The sequence below is a fragment of the Triticum aestivum genome, chromosome 5D (assembly GCF_018294505.1).
Source record: "Triticum aestivum cultivar Chinese Spring chromosome 5D, IWGSC CS RefSeq v2.1, whole genome shotgun sequence".
Taxonomy (NCBI): domain Eukaryota; kingdom Viridiplantae; phylum Streptophyta; class Magnoliopsida; order Poales; family Poaceae; genus Triticum; species Triticum aestivum.
The window spans coordinates 498,359,687-498,384,858 of NC_057808.1; the positions used below are offsets into that span (position 1 = coordinate 498,359,687).

General features: G+C 43.9%; 1 protein-coding gene and 1 long non-coding RNA gene across 3 annotated transcripts; both read right to left on the reverse strand.

Moving 5' to 3' along the window:
* Positions 1-2,279: 2,279 nt before the first annotated feature.
* On the reverse strand, positions 2,280-5,386 carry LOC123123180 (uncharacterized). Of its 2 annotated transcripts, none has more exons than XR_006460538.1 (3): positions 4,714-5,386; positions 4,284-4,633; positions 2,280-2,339 (listed from the first exon to the last, which is right to left on the reverse strand). It is a non-coding gene; the product is annotated as an uncharacterized lncRNA (long non-coding RNA). The 2 variants fall into 2 exon arrangements; XR_006460537.1 differs by lacking the exon at positions 2,280-2,339 and adding an exon at positions 3,232-3,509.
* Positions 5,387-12,150: 6,764 nt separating this feature from the next.
* LOC123125747 (transcription initiation factor IIA subunit 1-like) lies at positions 12,151-13,314 on the reverse strand. Its single transcript, XM_044546212.1, has one exon. The coding sequence runs from the start codon at positions 13,275-13,277 to the stop codon at positions 12,384-12,386; it is 894 nt and encodes a 297-aa protein (XP_044402147.1). The 5' UTR covers positions 13,278-13,314; the 3' UTR covers positions 12,151-12,383.
* Positions 13,315-25,172: the final 11,858 nt, after the last annotated feature.

The window sequence follows — 25,172 nt, forward strand, 5'->3', positions numbered from 1 at the left end:
ATTTCCCAATTTTAGGAGTGGTTCATATTTGTTTCAAAATTGTACTCCCTCTGTTTCTTTTTACTCCGCGTATAAGATTTGTCTTAATTCAAACTTCGTAAACTTTAACCATATTTATATTAAAAAAATATCAACATCTATACTACTAAAGACATGCAATATAAAAGTTAACTCCATGATGTATCTAATGATGTTGATTTGATATTGTGAATAATGATATATTTTTCCTGTAATCTTGGTCAAACATGATGAACTTTGACTTAGGATAAAATTCATATGCAAAGTAAAAATAAATGGAGGGAGTATTACTTTGGGTTTTCCTTTTTTCTTTTGTGGTGAATCATACCTGTTAGAGGTTGTATTACAAGCATCTTCAATTTTGGGGAGTGATTAATGTGATTTACCTTTGCTTAGTTGGCTTGACATGGAAAACATGTCGTTGTTTAGTAGTTGCATTTGATTGATAATCCTTGTTGTCTTCCATGTTGCACCATGACTATGAGTCCATGTCCATGTTATGCTCGGTCCCGCAAGTCAATGGTTCAACTCATTCTCACTTAGCCACAAACGCTGCAAGATATATAAAAGAACTCTCTTCAGCTCGAGTTTCTGTAGCTAACTCTTCAACTCCAATTGTTGCCTTCATGTCAAACCTCAAAGGTGTCCGCCATGGCCTCCCTTTTTTTTTGCAAAGTAACAAACGTTTTCGATTTCGGCCAGCTAACTATCCAAGCCTCAATTTTTTCATCAGTCGATCGTAGCACCATTGGCATTAACTTCTATGTCTTTCTTTTTAACATGAAATGTGATTTTATAACTCAAAACATATCATCAGGGGGACACGTCGCATCATGAGCATACATCCATACTTTGCGTGGCTAGGATGCACACATCCGACACTAACACACTCAAACAAAAAACATAAAACAACAGCCATAGTAAAGTCACCGGAGACCGAAACTAGACTAGGGTGGGGGGCCTATCCGTAGACTATACCATCACCCATGCATGTTGGGTAAAAACATCCTTGGACTCCTGATCCAAACGCATACACACGCCATAAAAAATAGTGGGTGTTCCACTTTCTATAGAGAAGACCATGTACGGAGCCGGTGCTTAGATTGGTAGATAACTTGAGATGCATTTTTATTGTTAAACACCATGGCATGTCTACATAGCCATATCAACCATGATAAGGCAGACGCTCCCACCTTATAAACGAATTAAACTTATGTATAATTCCATCATATGCTGGCAACACCACAAGGTGGATATAAATTCGACGCAACTTCGATGACTGGCCATGTAGAATGTGCATAAGGGATATGAAATAAAGGATGTTTAATTATCTCATACTGATGTCAAAATAACATTTCTTACTACCATACCAATTGTGACGAGCGAGGTTGTCCTTTTTCAGGACCACACCTCGATGAAGATTCCACATAAACATTTTAACCTTCAATGGGACCTTCGACTTCAAATTTTAATTACTCTTATGTGTGCATATTGCTCATGTTAATCTTGTACGTATTGCACATGCTCTCAAATTTATACAAAGGAGTTCAGGGGGTCATTGTTTTCTCATCCACCCTCTTCATGTCCCATGCTACTCAGTCAATCCATACAACCTTAATATCAGCATATAGGTAGTTGGATGTTTGTGGTGTTCAGTTCGTTGCATGCAATAGCAGACACTAATAAAAGAGATAATGAGTTACAGATACAAAGATGATGCAGATGTTATTGATGGTTTTGGTAGTTAAAAAGACTTTGTCCATCAAACTGAGATTATAGTGCATCGGGTGGTAGTCGCTTAGGCAATATATTTGATCTCAAACTTGTCACCCTAATGTTTACACAACATTAAGCCTTCTGAATTTTTCCGCGCCACAAGAGATTTTCATAACATGGCTTCTCCCAGTAACCTTATGCTCCCAATGTTCAATGTCTCCCCTGTAACACCCACGATGCGGCTATATCTCCCACGTGTCGAGGCACGACTTGGAGGCATAACCGCATGGTGGTTTTGTCGCAAGAAGGGTCATCTTTACACAATCCCATGTAATGAACAAGAATGAGATAAAGAGTTGGCTTACAATCGCCACTTCACACAACACATTAAATAAACATACATCATCCAGAGTACACACATAGACCGACTACGGTCAAAACCAAAAGAAAAAGGAAGATAACCCCAAATGCTAGATCCCCGATCGTCCCAACTGGGTACCACTACTGATCATCAGGAAACGAAACATAGTAACGACCAAGGTCCTCATCAAACTCCCACTTGAGCTTGGTTGCGTCACCTGCACTGGTATCAACGGCACCTGCAACTGTTTTGGTAGAATCTGTGAGTCACGAGGACTCAGCAATCTCAAAACCCGCGAGATCAAGACTATTTAAGCTTATGGGTAGGACAAGGTAGTGAGGTGGAGCTGCAGCAAGCACTAAGCATATATGGTGGCTAACATACACAAATAAGAGCGAGAAGAGAAGCAACGCAATGGTCGAGAAGCTAGAAGTGATCAAGAAGTGATCCTGAAACTACTTACATTCATACATAACCCAAACCGTGTTCACTTCCCGGACTCCGCCGAAAAGAGACCATCACGGCTACACACGCGGTTGATGCATGCTAGTTAAGTCAAGTGTCAAGTTCTCTACAACCGGACATTAACAAATTCCCATCTGCCACATAACCGCGGGCACGGCTCTCGAAAGTTTATACCCTGCAGGGATGTCCCAACTTAGCCCATCACAAGCTCTCACGGTCAACGAAGGATATTCCTTCTCCCGGGAAGACCCGATCAGGCTCAGAATCCCGGTTACAAGACTTTTCGACAATGGTAAAACAAGACCAGCAAAGCCGCCCGATGTGCCGACAAATCCCGATAGGAGTCGCACGTATCTCGTTCTCAGGGCACACCGGATAGGTCAAGCTACGAGTAAAACCAGGCCTCGAGTTGCCCCGAGGTGGCCCCGCAGGCTGCCCGTTTCGGACCAACACTCAGAGGAGCACTGGCCCGGGGGGGTTTAAAATAAAGATGACCCCTGAGTCTGCAGAACCCAAGGGAAAGGTATAGGTGGTAGGTAGGCAAATGGTAAAACCAAGGTTGGGCCTTGCTGGAGGAGTTTTATTCAAAGTGAACTGTCAAGGGGGTCCCATAAATCCCCAACCGCGTAAGGAACGCAAAATCAAGGAACATAACACCGGTATGACGGAAACTAGGGCGGCAAGAGTGGAACAAAACACCAGGCATAAGGCCGAGCCTTCCACCCTTTACCAAGTATATAGGTGCATTAATTAAAATAAGAGATATTGTGATATCCCAAGTGGTAGGTAGCGCGACACAGCGAGAGAGCGAACAACTAGGAAGCAAAGATAGAAGTGATTTCGAGGGTATGGTCATCTTGCCTGAAAACCCGCTAGGAAGAAGAATGAGTCCATGAGAAGACAAACGGACGTAGTCGAACGAATCCTCACAATCGCAACATAACCGGAACTATCAAGGAGAAGCACAACCGGAAAGAAGCAAACAACATGGTAAATACACAAGCATAAACATGGCATGATGCACAACCAAGGATGATGCATGTCCGGTTTAAAGATGCATGGCATGGCAAAGTGCAACAAACAATACTACAAATTACGTGGAGCTCAATATGCAACGAGTTGCATATTGATGAGACACCACTTCAATTATTTAGTTCTCTCTAGGTTATGTACCCAACAATGTTAAATGTTGATTAACATGGCAACAGGTGAAGCATAAGTAAACTAACTATTTAGGCAAGTTTAAATGAGGCCGGAACAACAAACAACAATTCCAGAAAATCCCCATATGCATATTTTGAATTTGCTACTGTTCTGCCCTAAACACAATTTTAATGTTGTTAAACAGCAAAATAAAGTGCACCAAGTTAAACTAGGCATTTTTCTACCCCATTTACATATAAAGTTTATTAAATTCGGAGCTACGGTTAATTAGTTATGAAATAAATCATTTTAACATGGCATTTATGCAAAATTAAACAAACAGCAAGTTAAACATTTTTAACATGGATGAAAGTTGGATATTATGAAACTAGACAGAATTCTAAGCATTTTACATATATAACTTGTTTTAATCCGATGCATGATTGTGAAGCTATTACATGCATGAGCATGGAGTGTCAAACTGTAAATATGCAGGTTGTTGGTTAAATGGCAACATTCACAGCGCGTGGAAAAAAATATGAATGGGCCGAAACTGGGCGCAGGACTGTGGGTGGCTCACCATGGGCTGTTGGCCCGATCGGTGTAGGAGCCGCTGGGCTGAGGAAAAAGCGGCGCGGGGCTGGGCCTTGGCGAAGGGTGCTGGAGCCAATCCACGATGCGAGGCAGGGAGGCGCTGACGATGCTCGCGCGGTCAACGGCGCTGAACGAGGCATCATCCTCCTCTGCTCGCTCGACAGGAAGCGGCGGCGGCGCGGGACTGCAGGGACGCGGAGTTTGGCGGCGGGGATGACCGGATATGGGCGCGGGTGCAGGAGACGAAGCTCCAGGCGGAGAAGGGGCCGACAGGCAGCGGATCCGGCGAACTAGGTGGCGGCGCGACGAATTGAAGGAGGCGGCTGCGCACGTCCTCTGTTCAAAAGACAGAGAGCTTCAGACACAGGGACGAAGACAGAAAGAAAAAGGGGAGACCGCGAGGGGGCCTGGCTGACCGGCGGCGACGAGAGGTGGAGGCCAGGAACGGCGTTGGGGAAGAGCTCAAGGTCGAGGCTTGACGTAGGGGAACATGGCGCGACTCCGGCGAAGGTCCGCTAGAAGAAGAGCGGCGGCTTGGCTCGGAATTCGCTGGATCCGAGCAGGAAGGAGGCGCAGGCATCGGGGATGGATGGATCCGGCGCGAGGGAGGCGGGGCTCGACGGCACGGAACGGTGGCCATGGCAGCAGGGTGAGCTCCTGTTACTCATGTACCTGGCGAGAGAGACAGAAATTGAGAGCGCGAGAGAGACAGAAGGAGGAGAACGAAGGGCGAGAGAGAGGGACGAGGCCGGTCCTGGTCGACGAGGAAGACGGGGCGAGGTCCAGGTGGCTGGGTGCGCCGATGGCGACGACTCCATGGAGGGAGGAGCAAACGGGAGGAGCTCCCTCTCGTTCCCACATCCAGCCAGCACGGAGGCTCTCTGGTGGCTTCGAACGGAGGAGCTCGGGCAGGTGGTTGGATGGGGATCGATGGATTGGAAGGTTGTGGTTGGCCCGATCTGGAAAACGAGGAAGGTGGCGGCTTCGGTTGGTGGTTCGGATCGGGAGGGGATCCCGAGGGGAAGATTTGGTTGGCGAAGGGACAAGCTCCCGAGGAACATGGGTGGCGGCGGCGGGAGGATTAGATGGATCGATGGGACAGGGCTAGGGTTAGGCTGCTACTTATAGCATTGGATTTTTGGTTAGGGCTATTTTGGAACCTCCGATCTTGATCGGACGGTCCCGGATAAATAGGCTAGGGAGTCCAAAATGAGAAACCGGTGATGTTTTAGGGATGTTTGAGGATGATCCGGACCCGACGGTGACGACTGAGCGGGTCGGGTTTGGGCAAGCTTCGGACGCGCACATGAGGGGGTCTGAGAGAGGTCGACAACGACAAAGGGGCATGTCAAGAGGTCAACGGAGACAAGCGAGGAGCGGCAACTACGAACGATGCAAGCTTTATGAAACATGCAAATGCAATGCGCATGATGCTATGAGATGAGATGCAACAAACAAATAAATAACGCAGCTGACTCGCAAAATAAGGAAGACATCTGGAGCTTCGGTCTTGGGGCGTTACATCCCCATTATAGCCCTTCTAGTTGTCCTCAGTGAAACTTACATCTCTAACTGATATGAAGCGATCGAAATAAGCTACTGTTGATTTTATTTCATTTACCCATGTGTTGCTGAATATATCTTCTCTGCAACTTGGCTTAGTGCTTGATCTACGAGAGTATAAATAATCTTCTTATGCTCAAACCAAAATTTACTTCCAAATACTTGACCACTTGTCAAATTTATGCTAATATGTACACATAAATGACACATGTGAGCCTATTTATATTGTGTAAAAATGCCCATATGATCTGCCACACGGTCACTTGGACGGTCTTTTGTTTGACAGACGTATGGAAAATGCATCTTAATCAAAATGACCGAATTTGACCGCGATGATCCCTAAGCAAACAACCTCAAGAAACAGAAGGCAACAGCTAGTTCACTGATGGCCTAAAGCATGATCAAGTGGGCAATAGTGGGTCCTAAATATGTCTGCCGTGACAACGGAGTAGTGTGCACCGTCCACCCGCAAGCTAGGCAGAGGAACCTTACATGCTAGTGTTGTTCTTGTGGGTTTAAACAAGAACATGACACTTGATGGTTGTTTATGTGTGCACACATTGCACTGCCTTACTCTGGAAGAGGTACTCAGGCCCATGTGTATGTGTGGTAGCCATGATTAATTTGAGCGTTCATTGGAATTAATGGAACAAGACGCTTCCTGAGAAGCAACCAGCAAAACGATATAATTATGATTAATGACCTCGCGGCAGTGAAGAATACTTGGAGAAGAGCGGCGCCGTATTAACGTCGACAATGTAAGGCACCGTACTGGTGGGGGTTCCGAGCTGCTTGGCGGCGTAGTAGTACGGAGGCTTGTAAGGCTCTGGCCACGGCGTTGTATGTACTGTCGGCGCGCCCATCTGCTAGCGTCGGCCACGCCCGCGCCGACCGCCTCGTCCTCCACGACCTTCACACCCATCGCCACCACGAGGCCCACCGGTGGCCAACTGCTTCTTGAGCTTCTCCTCCTTTGCGGCCTTCGCTTTGACATGGCGATTTTGCCGCATCTCCGAGTTGATCTTCCCGGCGAGTGTGATGCTCGGATCCTCCGGCACGTCTGCGAACTCCATATCCGACAGGTTCTCCGACGGTTCCATGCGTCGGCGACGGAAGAAACGAGAGAGAGTGGGAGAAATGAGCAGGACTTTGGCAGAGAGCAGCAGGGAATGGAAGAAAAGAGTGGGGGATTTTGGCGCGGAAACAGTGCGGGATGGTACAAAAGCGCGGGCTCCGCCTTCCTTTTGGGTGGGCCGGGGGGTGGAGAGCGACGTTCGCGTGTCTGGACTCCCGCAACCCCCCCCCCCTCTCCCCCGTTTGTCTCTGGTTTGCAGGAGAAATCGCGTCCGGACCAGACCGATACAAGTCGGTCGGATGGCTTCCGTGGTTCGGACGGTTGCGGGAGGTTTGAGGGTCGGCATTGGAGATGATGCCCTAAGATCCTCAAAAACTAAAAGCAACACTATTTTGATCAATTGCCTGAAGCCCGTGAGACAAAGTACATGCATCTTGTGTTGGTTTATATTAGAAGTTTTCTCTTTTTGAGAAATTCATTTTAGTAGATGAGTATAAGTATGGATGCAAGGTCCGGTGAGAGTTCAGCAGAATGACAAGTCAGGAGGGAACAGCGTGCGCCAGGCAACAACACACTAGGCGGAGCAGCCGGACACGTTGGCGAAGATGAGGTTGTTTGGTCTTTTTTACGTAATTTTGTCGTATTAGTGGCAGAAGTGAGACATAAGTTGCCTTGACAAATGACTTTTACTTTGTGCAATGTCAAATTTTCTTGGACAAGTGACTTTGGGGAACTAGGAGGTTCCATAGGAAATAGGAAATAACTACCAAAACTAAGTAGGTTACATTTCCCAACCGCCGAAATCATTGATTAACTATAGATTGATACTACATTGATGATGAAGAACACATCATCAAGTTTCTAATAAAAGCAAAAAATCTTAGAGGTCAAGAATATCAACTACATAACATTAACCAAGAATATCCCGAAACATGAAAGCCCCTTCTCACACCTTGCATCCATGACCCACACCAGCTCTAGCATGTCATATTAGTATGACCTAAACAAGCAACACGTGATATCTGTAGCATCTCACACCAGCCATGAGAGCATGCCTATATGTACTCCATTCCCTTCGCTAACTATTTCCCTCTTAAGTACTGCACCACATTCTAAACTATCTAGATTTTAGTAAATGGCGTGATTTTCCTGCTGGCGTTGAGATTCATCTGACAACACATAAGATTAAGTTTCTAGTTCTGCGTTTTTTAGTAAATGGTGTGATTCCCACTCATTTTGGATTCCCACTCTTTTTTTACTGTCATTTGAGTTAGATGCCAAGTATCACAAGATAGATGCCAGAGTCGGATCATTTTGTCAAAATTCCCATGGTGCTCTGCTTTGTTAACTGAAGAATGCATGCAGAGTTCACTTCTCACACGAGTCAAGTTCAGAGAGTTCAAAGCTCTGTTAGTTTCAGAAAAAAAAACATTTTAGCCAACATATATGCAAACATCAAATGAATCCCTGAATGGAGACAATGTATATATTTATCTGCCAATATTCAGTCCTTTAGCTGATTTTTCATTTAGTTAGTTCTCACTGTCTATTCCCATGAACCTATCATCATTACTGAAAGTTTTGGGATGGGTAGTTGGGTACAGTCGGTACCGACTAATTTTTTTCATGCCGTTTGAGTGTTTTAACACAATCATTTTTTACTATGCACGCCCAAGTACGTTAAGAATGAGGAAATTCTGAAACAAAATATGGTGTAACTTTTGTGTTCAAGTGTGTATTGATTAGAAAAGATGCCCACCAAGAACCATAAACAGACAGCATAAAGATAACTTTGTCACGATTAGGGTTAAGGTAGTCATATTTCAGACCATTTATTTTCCTTTCAGTTTTCAGCTAACCGCATACGCGAAAATAACAACGCGCTGCAATGATGCCTTCTTTTTTCAGCAGGAGGGTTGTGGATCCTATGGGGCACATGTCATTTAGCGGTTGTAAGGAGCCCAACTACGATCCTGATGACAGTCTGTCAAAAAGAGAGAGCTATGAGGAGAGCACCGCATCGAGTGATGAAGTAGTGATCATGATTTTCTCTTTGGTGTCTCTTTTTCGTTTCCTTTTTCATTTCATTGTTTTTCAGTCTTAAGAATTCTTACTTTTGTCGTCATTTATCTTCTGGTTTAGTTTCAGTCATCATTTGTTGCTCTGTTTCTCATTTCTATTAGTCCTCATTCTTTATTCTTCAGGTCCAGTCATGCTTTATCAGGTTTCAGGTTTCATCCTTGATGTGTTTGTTCAGTTTTAGGTTTCAGTAATTTTTATTATTTTTTCATTACTAGATACTTATCAGTGCAGCTGTGCTAATTGGGCTTCCCGAACACACACGCTATGCGACAAAAAAAACTCACATTGCATCTGAGCAGACCTGCCATAAAGGGTGTGTGTTGTCGTTACAGTACAAAAAAGGAAACTATCTGGTCCTCGTCCCATCCGAACACAAGTGAAGAAAGAAAAAATACGTGCATTTATTTGGGTTTTACAAAATTTAAAAAGCCATAATTTTTTATTCGAGTATCGGAATTTAGATTCGTTTTCGCCATTGGGTCTTTCACGGTGAGTTCTTCAAAACTAGATCCCATATGGGTATATTTCAACGAACTTTTTTTTCTGAGCAACTTTGGGGGCTTTAGAGGCAACTTTAGTGTTATTGGAAAGCAACTTCTTAGTTTGCCTACTATAATTGCCTATCAACGAGAAGTCCTTAATAAGTTGCCTCCCATGATCATGATGTTCACTAAATTCACATATAAGTTGTCTACCACACAATCGAGTATGCCAACACTATGTTTCAGAGTACATGCAGCATGAGCTACACCGACAGACAACTTGTCCTAGTATCGTAGCCAACTAATTAGCAATGACATGCAAACCGGGCATCATTGTTAGGCAAGTAATTATCATTGTCAAGTTCTCGTGATTTGTTGGGACAGTTGCTTGGATTCATTTTGAACAGGTTTTTGCATGTGCTTTTTGTAATACATTTGCTTTGTTTTGGTAGACAATTGCTTGGATTATTTTGCTAGAACAATTTTTATTTTGTGTTTTCTTTGTAATTGACTTGTTTTGGATTTTTGTTAGAATAGATAAGTTGCATGGGGAGGGGAGGGGGTAAGATAGCTATCCACAAAGGCTATTCAAGTTGGTCATACGTTTTTCTGTCTAAAGTAGACAATCTAAGTAGGAATGCTAGGGACAATTGCTTGGTTTTGCTAGGACAATTTTTTCATAGTTGTTATTTAGTAATGCAGTTGCTTGGATTGGATAGTACAGTTGCTTGGTTTTCTAGGATAGTTGCTCGGTTATGCTAGAATAATTTTGCATTGCTGTTTGCTAATACATTTGCTTGGTTTTGCTATAAACAATTTTGCATTGCGTTTTGGTATTACAATTGCTTGGATTTGCTAGGACAATTGCTTGGATTTTTTGCTAGGAATAGTGGCTTTGGATCTTGCTAGAACAGTTGTGTGGATTTCTGCTAGGGGGGCAGTTGCTTAGAGTTTGCTAGAACAATTGCTATATGCAGATGTATATAGTTGATACACACACAAGATGAGTTGGACTTGCACACATTTTCTTGATTTTCTCATTTTACACAAACCAACCAATAGGAAACACACATGAGTTGCTTGTTGAATGCACTGGAATTGCACGAAAACACCCCAAAAATTGCTAATTTTTTAGGTGATACTCAAGTACATAACGATCTGAAAGTTATTGTCCTTGTTTTGCCTCCAGTAGCCCCATCAATGGTGAACTTAGACTTTTCCATATGTAGAAGGTGCATCATGTTGTGCGTAGTTTTCTCATTTTTTTACACAAACCAACCTAATAGGCGGTCCTACTGGGAAAAAATGAAGTTGCTTTTCTATAGCACTAAAGTTGCCTCCATCGTATCCAAAGTTGCCTTGAAAAAAAGTTCGACAAAACCTTTCTATATGAGATCTAGTTTCGAAGAACTCGTCGCGAGGAAGCCAACTGTGAAAATGAAATTGAATTTCTACACTTAAATCAGAAGTTACAGTTTTTTAAACTTTTTGGATCCCCAAATAAATGCACGCGAGGAGATGGTTTCTTTTTAGTGAACTGCGGTTGTGCGCGTTAGCTGCTCTTTTTCATATTTGGATGAGCGCTAGTTCCTACCGGTGGACGCTCGGGCGCCCGCTAGCCATGTCCTTTTTCATTTTGTTCCTTTGTCATTTATATTTTCACCAACTGAACTTGTTTTTTTTTTCAGTTTTCAGTGTACTTCTTCAGTTTTCAGGATTATTTCAGTTATCTTTCTTCAGTCCTCAGTTTCTTGGGTCATGTCAGTTGTTTCAGTGATAATTGTCAGTTCAGTTTTGGGCAATAGTTGCACACTATTGATCTCACTCTGGTAGTTTATTCCTGGGTGTCGTTCTTGACTCTTTCCTTCTCCATTTATTTCCTTTCAAGTCATCTTTCTTCAGTCTTTAGTGAACGTTTCTCAACCACCTTTGAGTCTCGTTTATGCAGTCCTCCTCTCTATCTATCTTCAGGTTTTTCAGTGTTCAATTCTTGTAAGGTTTTCAGTCATCTTTCTGTCTATCATTGGTCATTCAGCTTTCAGATTCACTAGGACAAAATCAAAAATCAAATCAAGACACGTGGTAGCGCATCATAGGACAGAAATTAGACTTAAACCCAAATAAAAATCAGTCGAGTTAAGAATAGACGACAGTCCCTTCTCTTTTTCCCTTTTCTCCGTACAACTCTGCAGCCACTACTTGTTTCTTGATGATTTTTATGAGATAATATCGTCCCACCAGCGTGGAGTTTCTACACCTGAGCTCATATGCTCCTGCTATGATCAGTAAAATAAATAAAATAGGAAAACATTTCAAAAAATTCTGAAATTTTTTTGTGGCATACTTTAAGAAATGTTTGTTGTGCTTGCAAAATTTCGTCATGAAATGACATTGGTGGAAGGCATGGTAAAAAGAACAAAATCGATTGAAAATGTTACTTTCAAACGTATTTTGGAGCTTTGATTTTGTTATTTTTGCCACGACCTCCACCAATGTGATTTCGTGATGAAATTTTGCATGCACAACAAACATTTCTTAAAGTATGTCACAAAAAAATTTCAGAATTTTTTGAATGTTTTTCTATTTTATTTATTTTACTGTTCATAGCAGGAGCATATGAGCTCAGGTGTAGAAAGGTACTTTCAGTCCCACCAGCTTTAAGTGACCATCTCAAGAACATGTCCACAACCGTACCAACTGTACCATTTTTACAGTGACATGAGTGAAGCAAGCCTCAACAGGAAAACACTGACACACATTCATAGTGCCAAACTCGCCACAACTCCAGTACTCTTTTGTCACCTTCCCTTCCTTATCCTTGTGTTAAAGACAGTAGATACAGCAGGCACCTAAAATATCCTCTTTAATTACCATGAAATGAAATTCAAAAATCAAACTCTCCTGAAGCCTTGTGGAATAGAACATCTCTGCCGTTCAAATGCATGATTCCATCCTTCAGAGTGCACTTCCAGCGATTCTTTGTCCTTGTTATCTTGTCGAACTGTGCAAGGACGAGGTGCTGCGTGTCATCAAAGTCATCTATGTCATCATCGTCGTCGTCGTCATCTTCATTAAGAGGAGGTTCATCATCATCACCACCCGCTGTATCGTTTCCTGGCTTTGGTGTTGCATCATAATGAACCGCAACCTGGTCTGCGCATCCATCCTGTTGTGGCACAAATGAAGCAGCTGAAGGATATTCATCCCTCTTCCGTTTTCCACAAGAAGTCATCAGAAAATCCTTCGTCAGTGGCATCATCCGGTCTGGGTCCTCATAGGCAAAAGCAAGGTTCACATCAAGCCCCAGTGGTCTCTGATTCATCCAGGGCGATGGAGGTTGCATGCAGGGGCTTGGGCGGCCAGATTTTGGATCAGCCCCATTCATCCCCATCCCGTTTCTTATGTCACCGATCGGCGATGGGGCATAGTCCCACGGCCATGTATCAATCCCAGCTGGAAGTGGCGTCTGGATCGGGGTCGGTGGGAAGAGCATGTCGGCGGTTGGGGTGGCGTACTCCTCGGACGTGGCCTCGTAGGGCACGTTGAGATCGTGCACCGGTGGAGTCGCGCCGCCAGCGGACGCTCCGGCGGGGGGAGCCCTGTTGCGGTCGATGTTCCCTGAGATTGCGCCACAGTGCAGCAACTTCGTCTGCCAGAGAGACTGGAGCTCGTTGAGGACGGCGTCGCCAACGCCGGAGTTCGTAAAGTCCTTACGAACTTTGGTGACGACGTCCTCAACGATGGAGAGGTAGGCGGTGGACGCGTTGCCGCTGGCCATGGCGTTGGCGGTGCTAGGGTTAGGGATTGCGCGGGAGGTGGAGGTGGAGGCGGCGAGTGGCCCTGCAGATCGAGGGGGCGGCCTCTTATATAGCCGAAGCTCTCCGACGCCTTCTCTTCATCAGGCAATGTGGGACTAAAGAAACCACTGATTTGAGGGAAGACCGGACCGCAGTACGTGGCTTCGCTGAAGCTCAGCCTCCCGAAGCCCTAGTTTGGGCCGGCCCATGGTCGCTCTGTTGTTTCTTCTCTTTTCTCCTTCTTTTTTTTTTGCTTTTTTGCTTTTCTCCGTTTCTGTTTATTTTATTTTATTTTACGTTTTTTTATATTTTCATCATTTTTCCGTGTATTATACAATTTCCTTGTGTGTTATACACAGAAATGTTCATTGTATATTTAAGGAAATGTTCACCCTATATTAAGAAAATGTTTGACATATTTAAAAGAATTTTCATTGTGTATTTTAAAATTGTTCATCATATATCACAAAAATTTCAATGTGTTTTAAATATATGTTTAACATATATCACAAAAATGGTCAATGTGTATTTAAATATTGTTCAGCCTATATCACAAAAAAGTTCAATGTGTATTTTAAAAAACGTTTAGCGCATATTACCAAATTTTCCGATATATATTTTAAAAATGTCACCGCATATAAAAAATTCAATAAATGTTTGGAATTTCAAAAGTTTGTTCATGTTTCTCAAATTTGTTTTCAAATTTCTCAAGAATTGTTCATGTCTTAAAAGTTTCTTCGACTTCCAAATTTCTTCACAATTTTCAAGAATTATTCGCATTTTTAAAGAAATATTCTTCACATTTTTTGCCAAGAAATGTTGACAAAAATGAAATAACACAAAACTGGCCGTAACCATTGGTTTCATTGATGTTGTAGACATATTCTTTCTCATAATCACTAGCCTTTTCTTTTCTGTTCATGCACTTCACTAACCTGTAATAATTTGGCTGTTTGCATCATCAGGACACAATGACCGGGAGATCATGGGTATTCCTCCTTTTCAAAAACAAAACTAAATATCTACACAAGAAAACGGAAACAAATACTCTTACGTTTGTGTTTTGCTCACGAGTCTTGTATATATTGCACGTGATCTCTCATCCACCCTCCTCATCTACCCATTCTCTTGCACGTGCTCTACGCACTGATCTACGCTCCGATCCACGTGTGTGGTAGCCGGTGATGAACGTGAGCGTTTATTGGAATTGGTATTTGGTGGAAAAGCTGCTTCCTGCAGAGAAATAGTTTGCATATATACGATAATGATTATGATTAATGACCTAGCTACCAAACCTACTTCCTTGCGAATTGGAAAATTCCCGGCTCCCATTAGACTAGCTAAGCTAGAGACCATCAACTACCATACATCAAGTCTTAGTATAACTAAACGTGTGTATGGGTATAGTACTGCCCCTTCATGTGTCATCATAATTACGGTCCTCTTTCTATATATATCTTCGACAATCGATCGGTGGGAAGAAGCAAATTATCAGAAGGGAACTATGTGAACGTAGTGTTCATGGTTTGCACTAGTAAAAAGTTTTGAGAATAGCAGACATCAGGATGAATTAGGCTACCCAGGGACAAGCAGCCCGTGCAACCAAACATGACCCCCAATCGGCATGACTACTTCTAAGTCGACCCTATGTGGCCGTTAGGTACTCCCTCCGTCGGTTGTAAAGTGTATATAGAGAAATTTTAGGACAGATCATGGAATGGAGTAAAAAAATACATCGAAAAGGAACAAGCCACCATCTCTCGCCTCCTTAATTACCCAACCCTTAATGAGCTAAGTGCATGTAGAAATTAAGAATATAATGTGTAGAATATTATTGGTCTTGATTATCGTGTAATAAGAGGGAAACATTTTTTTTTCTATTTGAATATGCATTGGGAAGATAGAAGTAGACTCTTTGGTGGACAAATTTTAAAGCTAAATGTATACACTTCCCCGGTCGGAGGGAGTAGGCCTCATTTTAGAGTTTGCACATGGATGCTCATTCTAACGTACATGATTGAAAATTCAACCGACAAGAGAGATCTAAGAGCATTTACAGCCAGACTTTGCAAATCCGGCCCCTCAAACGCCCGCAGACGCGCTCGCGGGTAGTGACCGGGCACTCCTCAAATTAGCACAACTGCGTCCGGACATCTCATACTAGATTCTCAAATCCATACAAAAGCATGCAAACTAAATAACCTACGTAGTACTACGTAGAGATCTAGCTACTGCTCGTTAGAGATGTCGAAAATCTTCGTGCCCGGCTCCGGCAGCATGGGCGACAACTGTAGCTCCCAAGCCTCAGGCGCCTCTGACTGCTCCGCTCCGGCCTCCCCACCCCTATCTCCACGTCGAGTTCGGCGAAGAGTGCGTCGGACGCCGCCTGCTCTTGCCGGAGGAACTGCCGGTTGGCTTCCACATAGGCGTCATCCTGGATGGACTCCAGGATGGCCTGCTGCTCCGCCATCTCTGCGGCTTGGGCGACAGCGAACTCCGCCTCCGCCATGTGTTGAAGCCCTACTCGGGAAGCTCCGCCTCGTCCTCCTCCGGATCCGCCTTCTCCATTGGCTCCGGCAGCCGTTTAAAATGATGTGGTAGAAAGCAACGTGCGACTTGAAGGACATGATCACTGCATAGATTAGTCCTACTATCTTAATTAGGTTCTAATTTAGTAGTATCTCATTTTTATTTAGTAGTCTCTTATTATTGTATTATTAAATATTAAATAAAGGATAGAGCTATTCTTTTTTCTAGAGATTCTAGAGAAAGCGAGACAAAGTGAAACGAGCAAATACCTAACTAAATACTAATAAAATTCTTTCTTGACAGCAATCTATGCTTCACAGTAGTATATATTTTGTATATCGCAGTCCTAGATAGGAAAGTAGAGTAGGCATAGATCCTCCACAAAAGGCAAAATGTATATGAAAAAAAGTTTGAAAATTAGAAGGATAGATAAAATTCCAATGGACATTGGACATGATTCGATCCGACGTTGAATAATCAAGACCAGAAAAAGAGGAATCAGATGTATTCGAGTGAAGTTTTTTGTAATGTCACCAAATTCGGGATGGATTGGTGTGGTTCCTCTACACCTAGGACACCAGAATATCGAACCATGAACGAGGAAAGGCATGAGATAACCCTATCCCTATGGTTTATTCTTATGAAGTATCATATAAAATAGAAGGTATAAGAAATGGATATAATGCAATTCTTGATTCGATCTTACAACCCTTTCCGAGTTAATTTTCTCAGTTTTATTAACATGCCAACTCTTTATTATTGCTTTAAATTTGTAGTTCTTGTTTCAAGTTATGATTTTTAATTCTCTATTATTTTTATTATATTGATGCTTTTTCTAGTTTTTTCTTTCTAAAAATCGATATTGGCCGAGAGATAATCAAATAGATTTTCTCTTTAGCAGGCAAATCGGATATGTAATTATTGGAATAATGTTGGAGACTCAAATGACGGGACTCTTCCGCCTAGATAAAAATATATCATGGTCAGCAAAGTTGTTTCTTTATTTGTATTTACCCATTAGTTAATAATTTTAGTTTCATTAAGAAAAACTAACTAAATAAATGGAAAATGAAAATTAATAGAATTCTTTTTTTCTTCAAATTCAAAAAAATTATCTTTCCTGGACAATTATAATTCAAATTTTTTTGCCGTTCTTGTCGCAAGCATACGACTCATCACGAAATTAAGAAATAGGAACATCGCGTGTTCGATCTTTCCAAACAACAGAAAGAGTAAGAACTTCATATTTAATATATAAAGAAAACATAGTATAGTATACAAAATACAAATCAACTCATCTAATTTCCATAACATCTATGTCAGCTTCTCTATTTGAATGGAACCAAAGCTCTTCGCTTTCTAGATGATCCTTGTAGAGTAGGAGATAGAAATTCTATCACCATACTAGATCTGACCAACTGCCCATCCTACCTCCTCTACCTTTTCACGGCCCATCTTTTTGTCTCAGTAGAGTCTTTCAGTGGCATGTTTCAGTCCTCTTCCCCATTACTTAGAAAAAGCGAGCCACCATTCAGACGGATACGACAAGCCAGGGCTCCGCTCAAAAAATCACTAAAAAAATACCGGAAAACTCTATCTATTTGGTGTGGATGTCAAGCAGGCCTATATTTCTTGGTTTCAGTAGGACTCCTTACAGATGTTCTTTCTATCTACTATTATCTAAAAATAATCAAGTTATTAATGACCGGACTGGGATTACATCCCGAGTTATTGTGAAAATAAAAAATAAAGAGGTTATGGAAGTCGATATTCTCGCATTTATTGCTACTGCACTGTGTGCTTTAGCAGATTTATTGATAGAAATTAATTGTTTATTCCCAGATGTTTTGTCATTTTCTTTTTTTAAATTCTAGTTATTGCTATGGGAGGGGTATATTTCTTCGTGATATGACAAAATTTGATCCTTTTCAATCTTTTTTAGTACCGGAAGGAAAAAGAAAGAAAAGATGGATTGGGTTGAACCTCAGAGTCATTAAAAATTTGGTAAACCCCATTTTTGAAAATATAAATTCAATTTAAAGGGGTACCGAGGATTCGAATCCCTCTCTTTCCGTTTTTCTTAATTCATCAACATTAAGGATCACAATGTATCAATCAAATAACAATTTTTTCCAACTATAATATCTTATATTGTCTTATTTTTATTTAATAGAAATTAGAAATTCTTGGATAGGAGGGTACATTCTTTCTAATATTTTACATAGAAGAAATGTTTCTTCTATCTATTTCTTATATCTAAAATATTAGAAAGAATTTTGCTGATTTATTTATTGCTATATGCAATTTATGGAATTGATACCATTTAGCAAAATGAGCTCTCCCTCCTCCTCCTTCGGCTGTTGCTCCTCGTCTTCCTCCAGCTCCGGCGAGTCCGGAGGCAGCTCAATAGCGATGCAGGCGGCGTGCCTTGCCTGGATCTCCTCCGTGATCTGCCTCCTGCGCTCGGCCGTGAGCATAGCGTACGTGGTGATCAGCCGCCAGACCATGGCTATGCTAGAGAGCGGGGGAGAGCGGGGGAGATGAGGCGGACGGGCTTGAGTGGCGGCGCAGAGAGGGAGGAAGTGGATGGGCTAGGGTTGGGGGACGCCGGCCGGCTTAAATAGCCGGATTTGGCCTCGGGCGGCGAGCCGGAGCGGCGCCATGCGGCGTTCACACTGCAGCGACGGAGGAGGTGTTCGTCGGACCGCCGGGTTTCCAGGCGAGTCCGTGTGGGTCCCCATCATCAGTCCTACGTGGCGGACGCGCCCGGGCGCCTTCATATACGCCTCATATTTGGGCTGGATATGAGGGGTGCCGGTCAACCCGTGCGTTTGAGTGTCGTTTGAGGGGGGCGTCTGGGTCGAAAAATCGTGACCGGTCAGTGACCAGGCGGCCCGCCCGGGCGTATGAGGCGAGTTTGGGGCGCCCGGCTGTAGATGCTCTAACTAGCATACTATGGTTTCTTTCTGTTTCTCTAAGCATCACTTTTTGTTTGTCCGAGCATCAACTGAAACAGCCGTAGAACAACGTCCATAGCAACAATGTACAATACAGTTCACATAACCTTGATCAGCAGACAAACAAGAACAGAGACCTACACATGAAACAAAATTGTAGGAAATGTGATAAGCATCACTATCTGTTGTACCCGACTACACAACTGTCCACAAACTGAAACAATCTCATGAACATTGAACTGCGAGTCCTGATGATGACATTTCCCCCACAAACTGAAACAAGCTCATGATGATGATTGCGGGGGTGGAGGCGACGTCGATGATCTCCTCGGCTCATTGCCTTGCTGGTGACCCTTTCTTGCCTTCTCATCCAACACATCCTTCAGCCCTTCCTGATAAGTCTCCTCATAGTTCTTCACTGCACTTGTGTAGGTTGAGGAACGGGTGATGTATATGCGTCGCAGTGCGGGTTTCAGAGTCTCGTTCCCACCCTTCGCTGCCACCGCGAGATCCTCAAGCAAAGTAGGTTCACTTTTGGTTTTCCCCTCGGTGCTGTTGGGATCAGATTCCTCTTTGGCCTTCTTGTAATCATTCGGCCTGAGCTCTGGACCGATGTCCCTGACCCAGGAAGCCCCATACAGCCTAGTTGCCTCCTTGAGGATACACCATTTTTCTTTCAGTGTGAGTTTAGGGCGCCTCTTGGTGCTCGGAGGGTCTGGCAGAGAAGACGGGAAGGCGATCTCTCTCAGATCGTACCTCACGTAACCGTACACCTTCTTTCAAGAATTGATTCTTGCATGTATACATCGGTGCAGATCCGGCCGATCGACGGATGGCGTGCTCGAGCGGCGGACCGAGCGGCGACGCGGATGTGAGATGGCGGGTCTCCTTCACTGCCGATCTCGTGACGCGCACACTCACGTTTCATGACGGCGTGCTCCTGCTGCGTCGAGACGCACTCCGCCTGGTCCTATCGGATTCTCGAGGTGTTGCGGTGGATGCACGCTTCTTACGCGAGGCGGAGCGTGTCGACATCGGCGACGTCGTGGCGTTCCCATGTCACTTTGCGCGGGTGCGCGATCGGCTGCCGCCGGCGAATAATCCGGTGTGTTCCACAGCGGTTTCAGGCGAGGCGGTTCGGGAGGAAAAAACCAAGACAACGGAGCCGACCCGGTTCGGGACGGGCCCGAGATCCACCTACCGCCCGCCAATGGCGGATGAGAGACACGTGGGGCGAAATCCAACCCTTCACTCCCATCGCCAGCCCCGCGTCGGAGGTATAAACAGCGCCCCCGCCCCGTGCTTGACCTAGAATCTGCTTTCTCCCACTTCTGGTCGGCGGAGAGAAATCCTAGATCGAAACCACCGGAGTCGTTTGGGTGGTGGAGAGGCAAAGTGGGGGAGACGCGCGGTCCTTCGCCGCTGTGGCTGCTTCCTCTCCCAAGGCGATGGAGGGGGGCGAGGCTACCATGGAGAGCGGCGCGAATCGGCTGGCGCGGGACGAGCTGGGCGCGGGTCGGGCCGGATCCCTGGACGCGGCAACGGCCGTGGGGGGATCAGAGCAAGTTCTCGTGGAGGCGCGGCGAGGATGGAGGTCACACCAACTCCAACTCATCCAAGGGCGCGTCGGAGTCGGACGACACTTCCAGGTGGGAGGAGGAGTCTGGGTGCATAAGACACCGGCCTCGTCGGGCTCGGGCGATGCCGGCGCAGATCAACACACTCCCCCACCACAAAAGCGTCCCCATGGAAAAGCAAATCAGGTGCACCCTACCAAGAACTCAGATCTGTGTCCTATATGCAGATCACCTAAGCATCATCCTGCTCGTTGCCCTCAAGCTTTTTGCAAGCGTTGCAATAAGTTAGGGCACCTGGCATCTGCCTGTGTCGAGTTCCTTCCTTGGGAGTGCATCGCCCCCATGTGTGCATTCCAATCCAAGGGACAGGGCTTCTACTATATCCATGACTCCTGCACGGCTAGTCAGGTGAAAGAGAGAGCCAATAGCATTGTTGTGACGATTGTTGAGGGGGAAACTTCCACTCGCCAGATGGAACTTGATCTGAGTGATTACCTTGCGACGGGTTGGAGATGCTCAGCTCATGCAATAGGCCCTGGTGTGTTTGTAGTGAGATTCCCCAATCCTAGGGCTGTGGCTCAAATATGCTATGTGGGAAAAGTCACCCTTAAAACAAGTGGTGCTGTGATTCATGCCACACAGTGGTCATCTGCTGTTGGGGCGAAGGGGGTGATGGAAGTAGCTTGGGTGAAAGTTAGTAATGTGCCTCTAGACAAGAGGAGTGAAAGGAACCTTGCATTTGTCACATCTTTGGTGGGTGTTCCCCTGGAAATTAACAGTGCCGCGATGCATCGCCCCAGCTCTGTTAGGGTAAAAATGGGCTGCAGAAACATGGAGGAAATTCTGGTGTTGCTGAGGCAGTCCTGGGGGGACATTTCTATGATTTTTACTATGAAGTGGAGCAGATCTTGGTTAAAGATCCTAACAGGGAGAAAGATACTGTTAGTATTGCTCAGAACCGTGGGAGAAATATGGAAAAAGAGGTGGTTAAACAGGGGACTCCTGGAGCTAAAGTGAACAACCCCTCCCCTCGACTTGGACTGGCTCCTTCCACATCCAAGGGTGAGAGGGTTGACACTATTCGGGAGTCACAGGAAAGCTTTGAGTCAGATGATTCCTTACACAGTACTTTGCTTCTTGAGACTCTGAATCAGGAACAAAGCTTTGAAGAAGAAAAAGTGAGTAACCTTACTAATGTTAGCCCTGACATCCATTGGAGAGGGGGGTGTGAACAGAAAACCTATTCTGATGTTGTAAAATCATGTGCACAGGTGAATGGTGTGATGGGATCAGACAAACAAGATGATCTCGAGGGGGGTAACGGGTACAGGGTGGAGCTACCTGAGGAAAATGCAGATGAAGTGGTGATCCCTACCCCTCCTCTAGTCACTGAAGAAAACTTGCGCTTCAGCTTGCGTAATGTGTAGAGTAAAATGGAAAGGATGGATGACAAAGCGGTGGCTGCTGTGAAGAAGAGAAACCTAGAAGGTATACAACAGAGCTCAAACTCCTTTGATATTCTATCTAACCCTGATTTAATGCTTAGAGCTATTAAGATGGGAGTGAACATACCTGATTCTGATTTTGCTTGCATTGATGTGCTTAGAGAACTTGAAAAATGCCGTAATATAGAATCTCAGAATGAGAAGGAAAATCTAAATTCTGTGTTAGAAAAGCCTTTGATACTAACTAATGCAAAAGGTGACCAAACCCCTCTGAATTTGAGATGGGGTGATGAAAGTGAAATAGAAGAAGAGAGTTTTACTATGGTCAGGTCCAGGAAAAAAGTGAAAAAAAGAGTCAATGTGGTTATATACAGGCCTGTTACCAGGAGCCAGAAAGATAATGATGTTACAAAAGGAAAAAAGGGTAATCCTGTATTGCCTCCTAGCAGGATTACCAGGAAGGGAAAAAATAATGCGGTCAAATGAATGGCATATTCTGGAACTGTAGAGGAGCAGAGAAGAGGGGGATGACTACCTGCTTCTCAGATTTAATAAGAGACCATTCCCTTGATTTTATAGGCCTTCAGGAAACTATGAAAAAGAAAATCTCCCCTAAATTCTTAAGGAAAATTGACCTCCTGGATAGATATTCTTGGAATCATATCCCCTCTGTAGGCAAGTCAGGTGGGATTTTGTGTGGGATAAAAAAAGAAACACTTGAAGTGGTATCCTGGGTGCCTAAAAATTTCCTTCTACAAGCTAACATTTATGATGTTACGCAAAAGTGCATGCGGGCCCTCATAGTGGTATATGGGGCTGCCCAGGATGATAGAAAAGATGACTTCCTAGCAGAATTGATATCTGTATGCTCTCAACTCCCTGTCCCCTATATAGTGGGTGGAGATTTCAACATTCTCCGCAACAGTGAAGAAAAGAACAAGAAAATGTCTCACTCCCATTATACAGATAAATTCAACTCCGTTATCCAGTCTCTGAAGCTGAGAGAAATCCATATGGGAGGGGGGAAATACACGTGGTCTAATAAACAGAAGCACCCTACTTTGGAGAAGTTAGATAGAATCCTTATGAGCTTTGATTGGGAGGACTTGTTTCCCCTGGTAACTGTTCGAAAACTAGTTAGAGACACCTCAGATCATAATCCTTTACTCTTGGACACGGGATGTGTGAAACCAGGCCCCTCTCACAATCGTGAGTTCAGATTTGAGCTAACTTGGCTTAGTAATGAGGACTTTTATGTTAAGGCCAAAAAGATTTGGGAGCAACCTGTCAACTCTGAGGATCCTATTGATGTGCTCAATATCAAACTCAAGCGTATCAAAAAATATTTTAAAGGATGGGGCTCTCATTCCTTTGGGCATGCCAGAAAAAGGAAAAAACACATTAAAGAAGAACTAGAAGAGATCGAGAGGCTAGAAGAGGATGGACCTCTTGAGCCAGAAGTTTATGAAAAAAGGACCAGCCTGAATGCGGAGTTGAATGAACTATTGTTTATGGAAGAGCTATTCTGGTTGCAACAATCCAATGAGCGATGGTTGCTCAAAGGAGACCGGAATACAACCTTTTATCATAGGATTGCGAATGGCAGAAAACGGAAAAATACCATTCACTCGTTCACTGCGGGAGAGGTGACTATTGAGGGCACGCAGAATCTGTTGGCTCATGCCACTTCCTTTTATAAAGACCTCTTTGGCCCCGCTGGAGGTAACATGTTTCATTTGTCCCCTGATACATGGTCAGAAGAAGAGAAACTTAATGAGGAAGATAATATCTTACTCACAAATAAATTCACTGAAGAGGAGGTGAAAAAAGCATTATTCAGCATGAAAAGCAATAGAGCCCCGGGCCCGGACAATATCCCGGCTGAGTTCTATATGCATTGTTGGGAGTTTGTCAAAAATGACATCATGCGCCTGTTTGAGGCTTTTCACTCGAATAAACTTGATATAGCTCGCCTAAACTATGGGACTATTACCTTGATCCCAAAGATGAAGGGGGCTAGTAAAATCCAGCAATATCGTCCCATTTGTTTATTGAGATGTCCCTATAAATTGATTACCAAAGTAATGGATAATCGGGTAGCAATCTATGCTGACAAGCTGATTAGTAGGCATCAGAACGCCTTTATCAAGCAGAGGAATATTATGGATGGGATCCTATCTCTTCATGAGGTGTTGCATCATACACATCAAAAGAAAAAGGGTGGGTATAGTCTTGAAATTAGACTTTGAGAAAGCCTACGACAAAATTGATTGGGATTTCCTACTAGCTTGTCACCGAGATCGGGGGTTTAGCCCAACTTGGTGCGGCTGGGTGAGAAGTATTTTACACAATGGCACTGTTAGTGTTAAGCTGAACAATGAGAAAGGCCCGTACTTTCAAAGTTACAAAGGGGTGCGTCAAGGTGACCCCCATCCCCCTTCTTGTTGAACCTGGCTGTGGAGGCCTTATCAAAAATGATCTGCAATGCACAGAAAGAGAAACTAATCACTGGATTAGCACCGGACCTGATTGAGGATGGGGTGGCTATTCTTCAATACGCTGATGACACGGTCATCTGCTTTGAGCATGATAAAGAAGTTGCGGTGAACCTGAAATTGTTACTTTACATGTTTGAGCTCATGTCGGGGCTTAAAATTAACTTCCTGAAAAGCGAAATTCTGTGTATTGGAGGGGATGATGACACTCTGGCATTTCATGCCGATCTCTTCAATTGCCAGATAGGACATTTTCCTATGAAATACCTGGGCGTTCCTGTTAGCTACTCCACTCTTCGGGGTTTACATTGGGACTTTGCTGACGAAAGATTTCTGAAATGTTGTGAAGCCTGGATTGGCAATGCGGCATCCTCTGGAGGGAGGCTTATACTACTTAATGCCTCCCTTACCACATCATATATTTCTACATGTCCATGTTCTTGCTACCTAAGATGGTCATTACAAAGTTAGACAAGCATCGCAAACGTTTCTTTTGGCAAGAGCATGATGGTCGCAAGAGATATCATCTTGTGAGATGGACTAGAATATGTAGATCTAAGAAAAAAGGTGGTTTGGGGGTGAAAGACCTCCGGAAACAAAATATCAGTTTACTCACCAAGTGGTGGTGGAAACTGGAGACGCAGCAAGGGCTGTGGCAAGACATTATCCGTGCTAAATACTTGAATAAAGACACAGTAGCCTTTGTTAAGTGCAAATTTAGTGATTCGCCCATTTGGAAGGCGATTATGAAAGTGAAAGAATACTATCTAGCTGGGAGAGGAGTTGAGCTGAACTCTGGTAATATTGCCAGACTTTGGAAAGATCCTCTGAATAATGAACCTCCTTTGCATCAGAAGTACCCTGCACTATATA

What these genes read in the sequence shown, in the direction of transcription:
- LOC123125747 (XM_044546212.1), bottom strand. Translation starts at nt 13,277, where the DNA reads ATGGCCAGCGGCAACGCGTCCACCGCCTACCTCTCCATCGTTGAGGAC.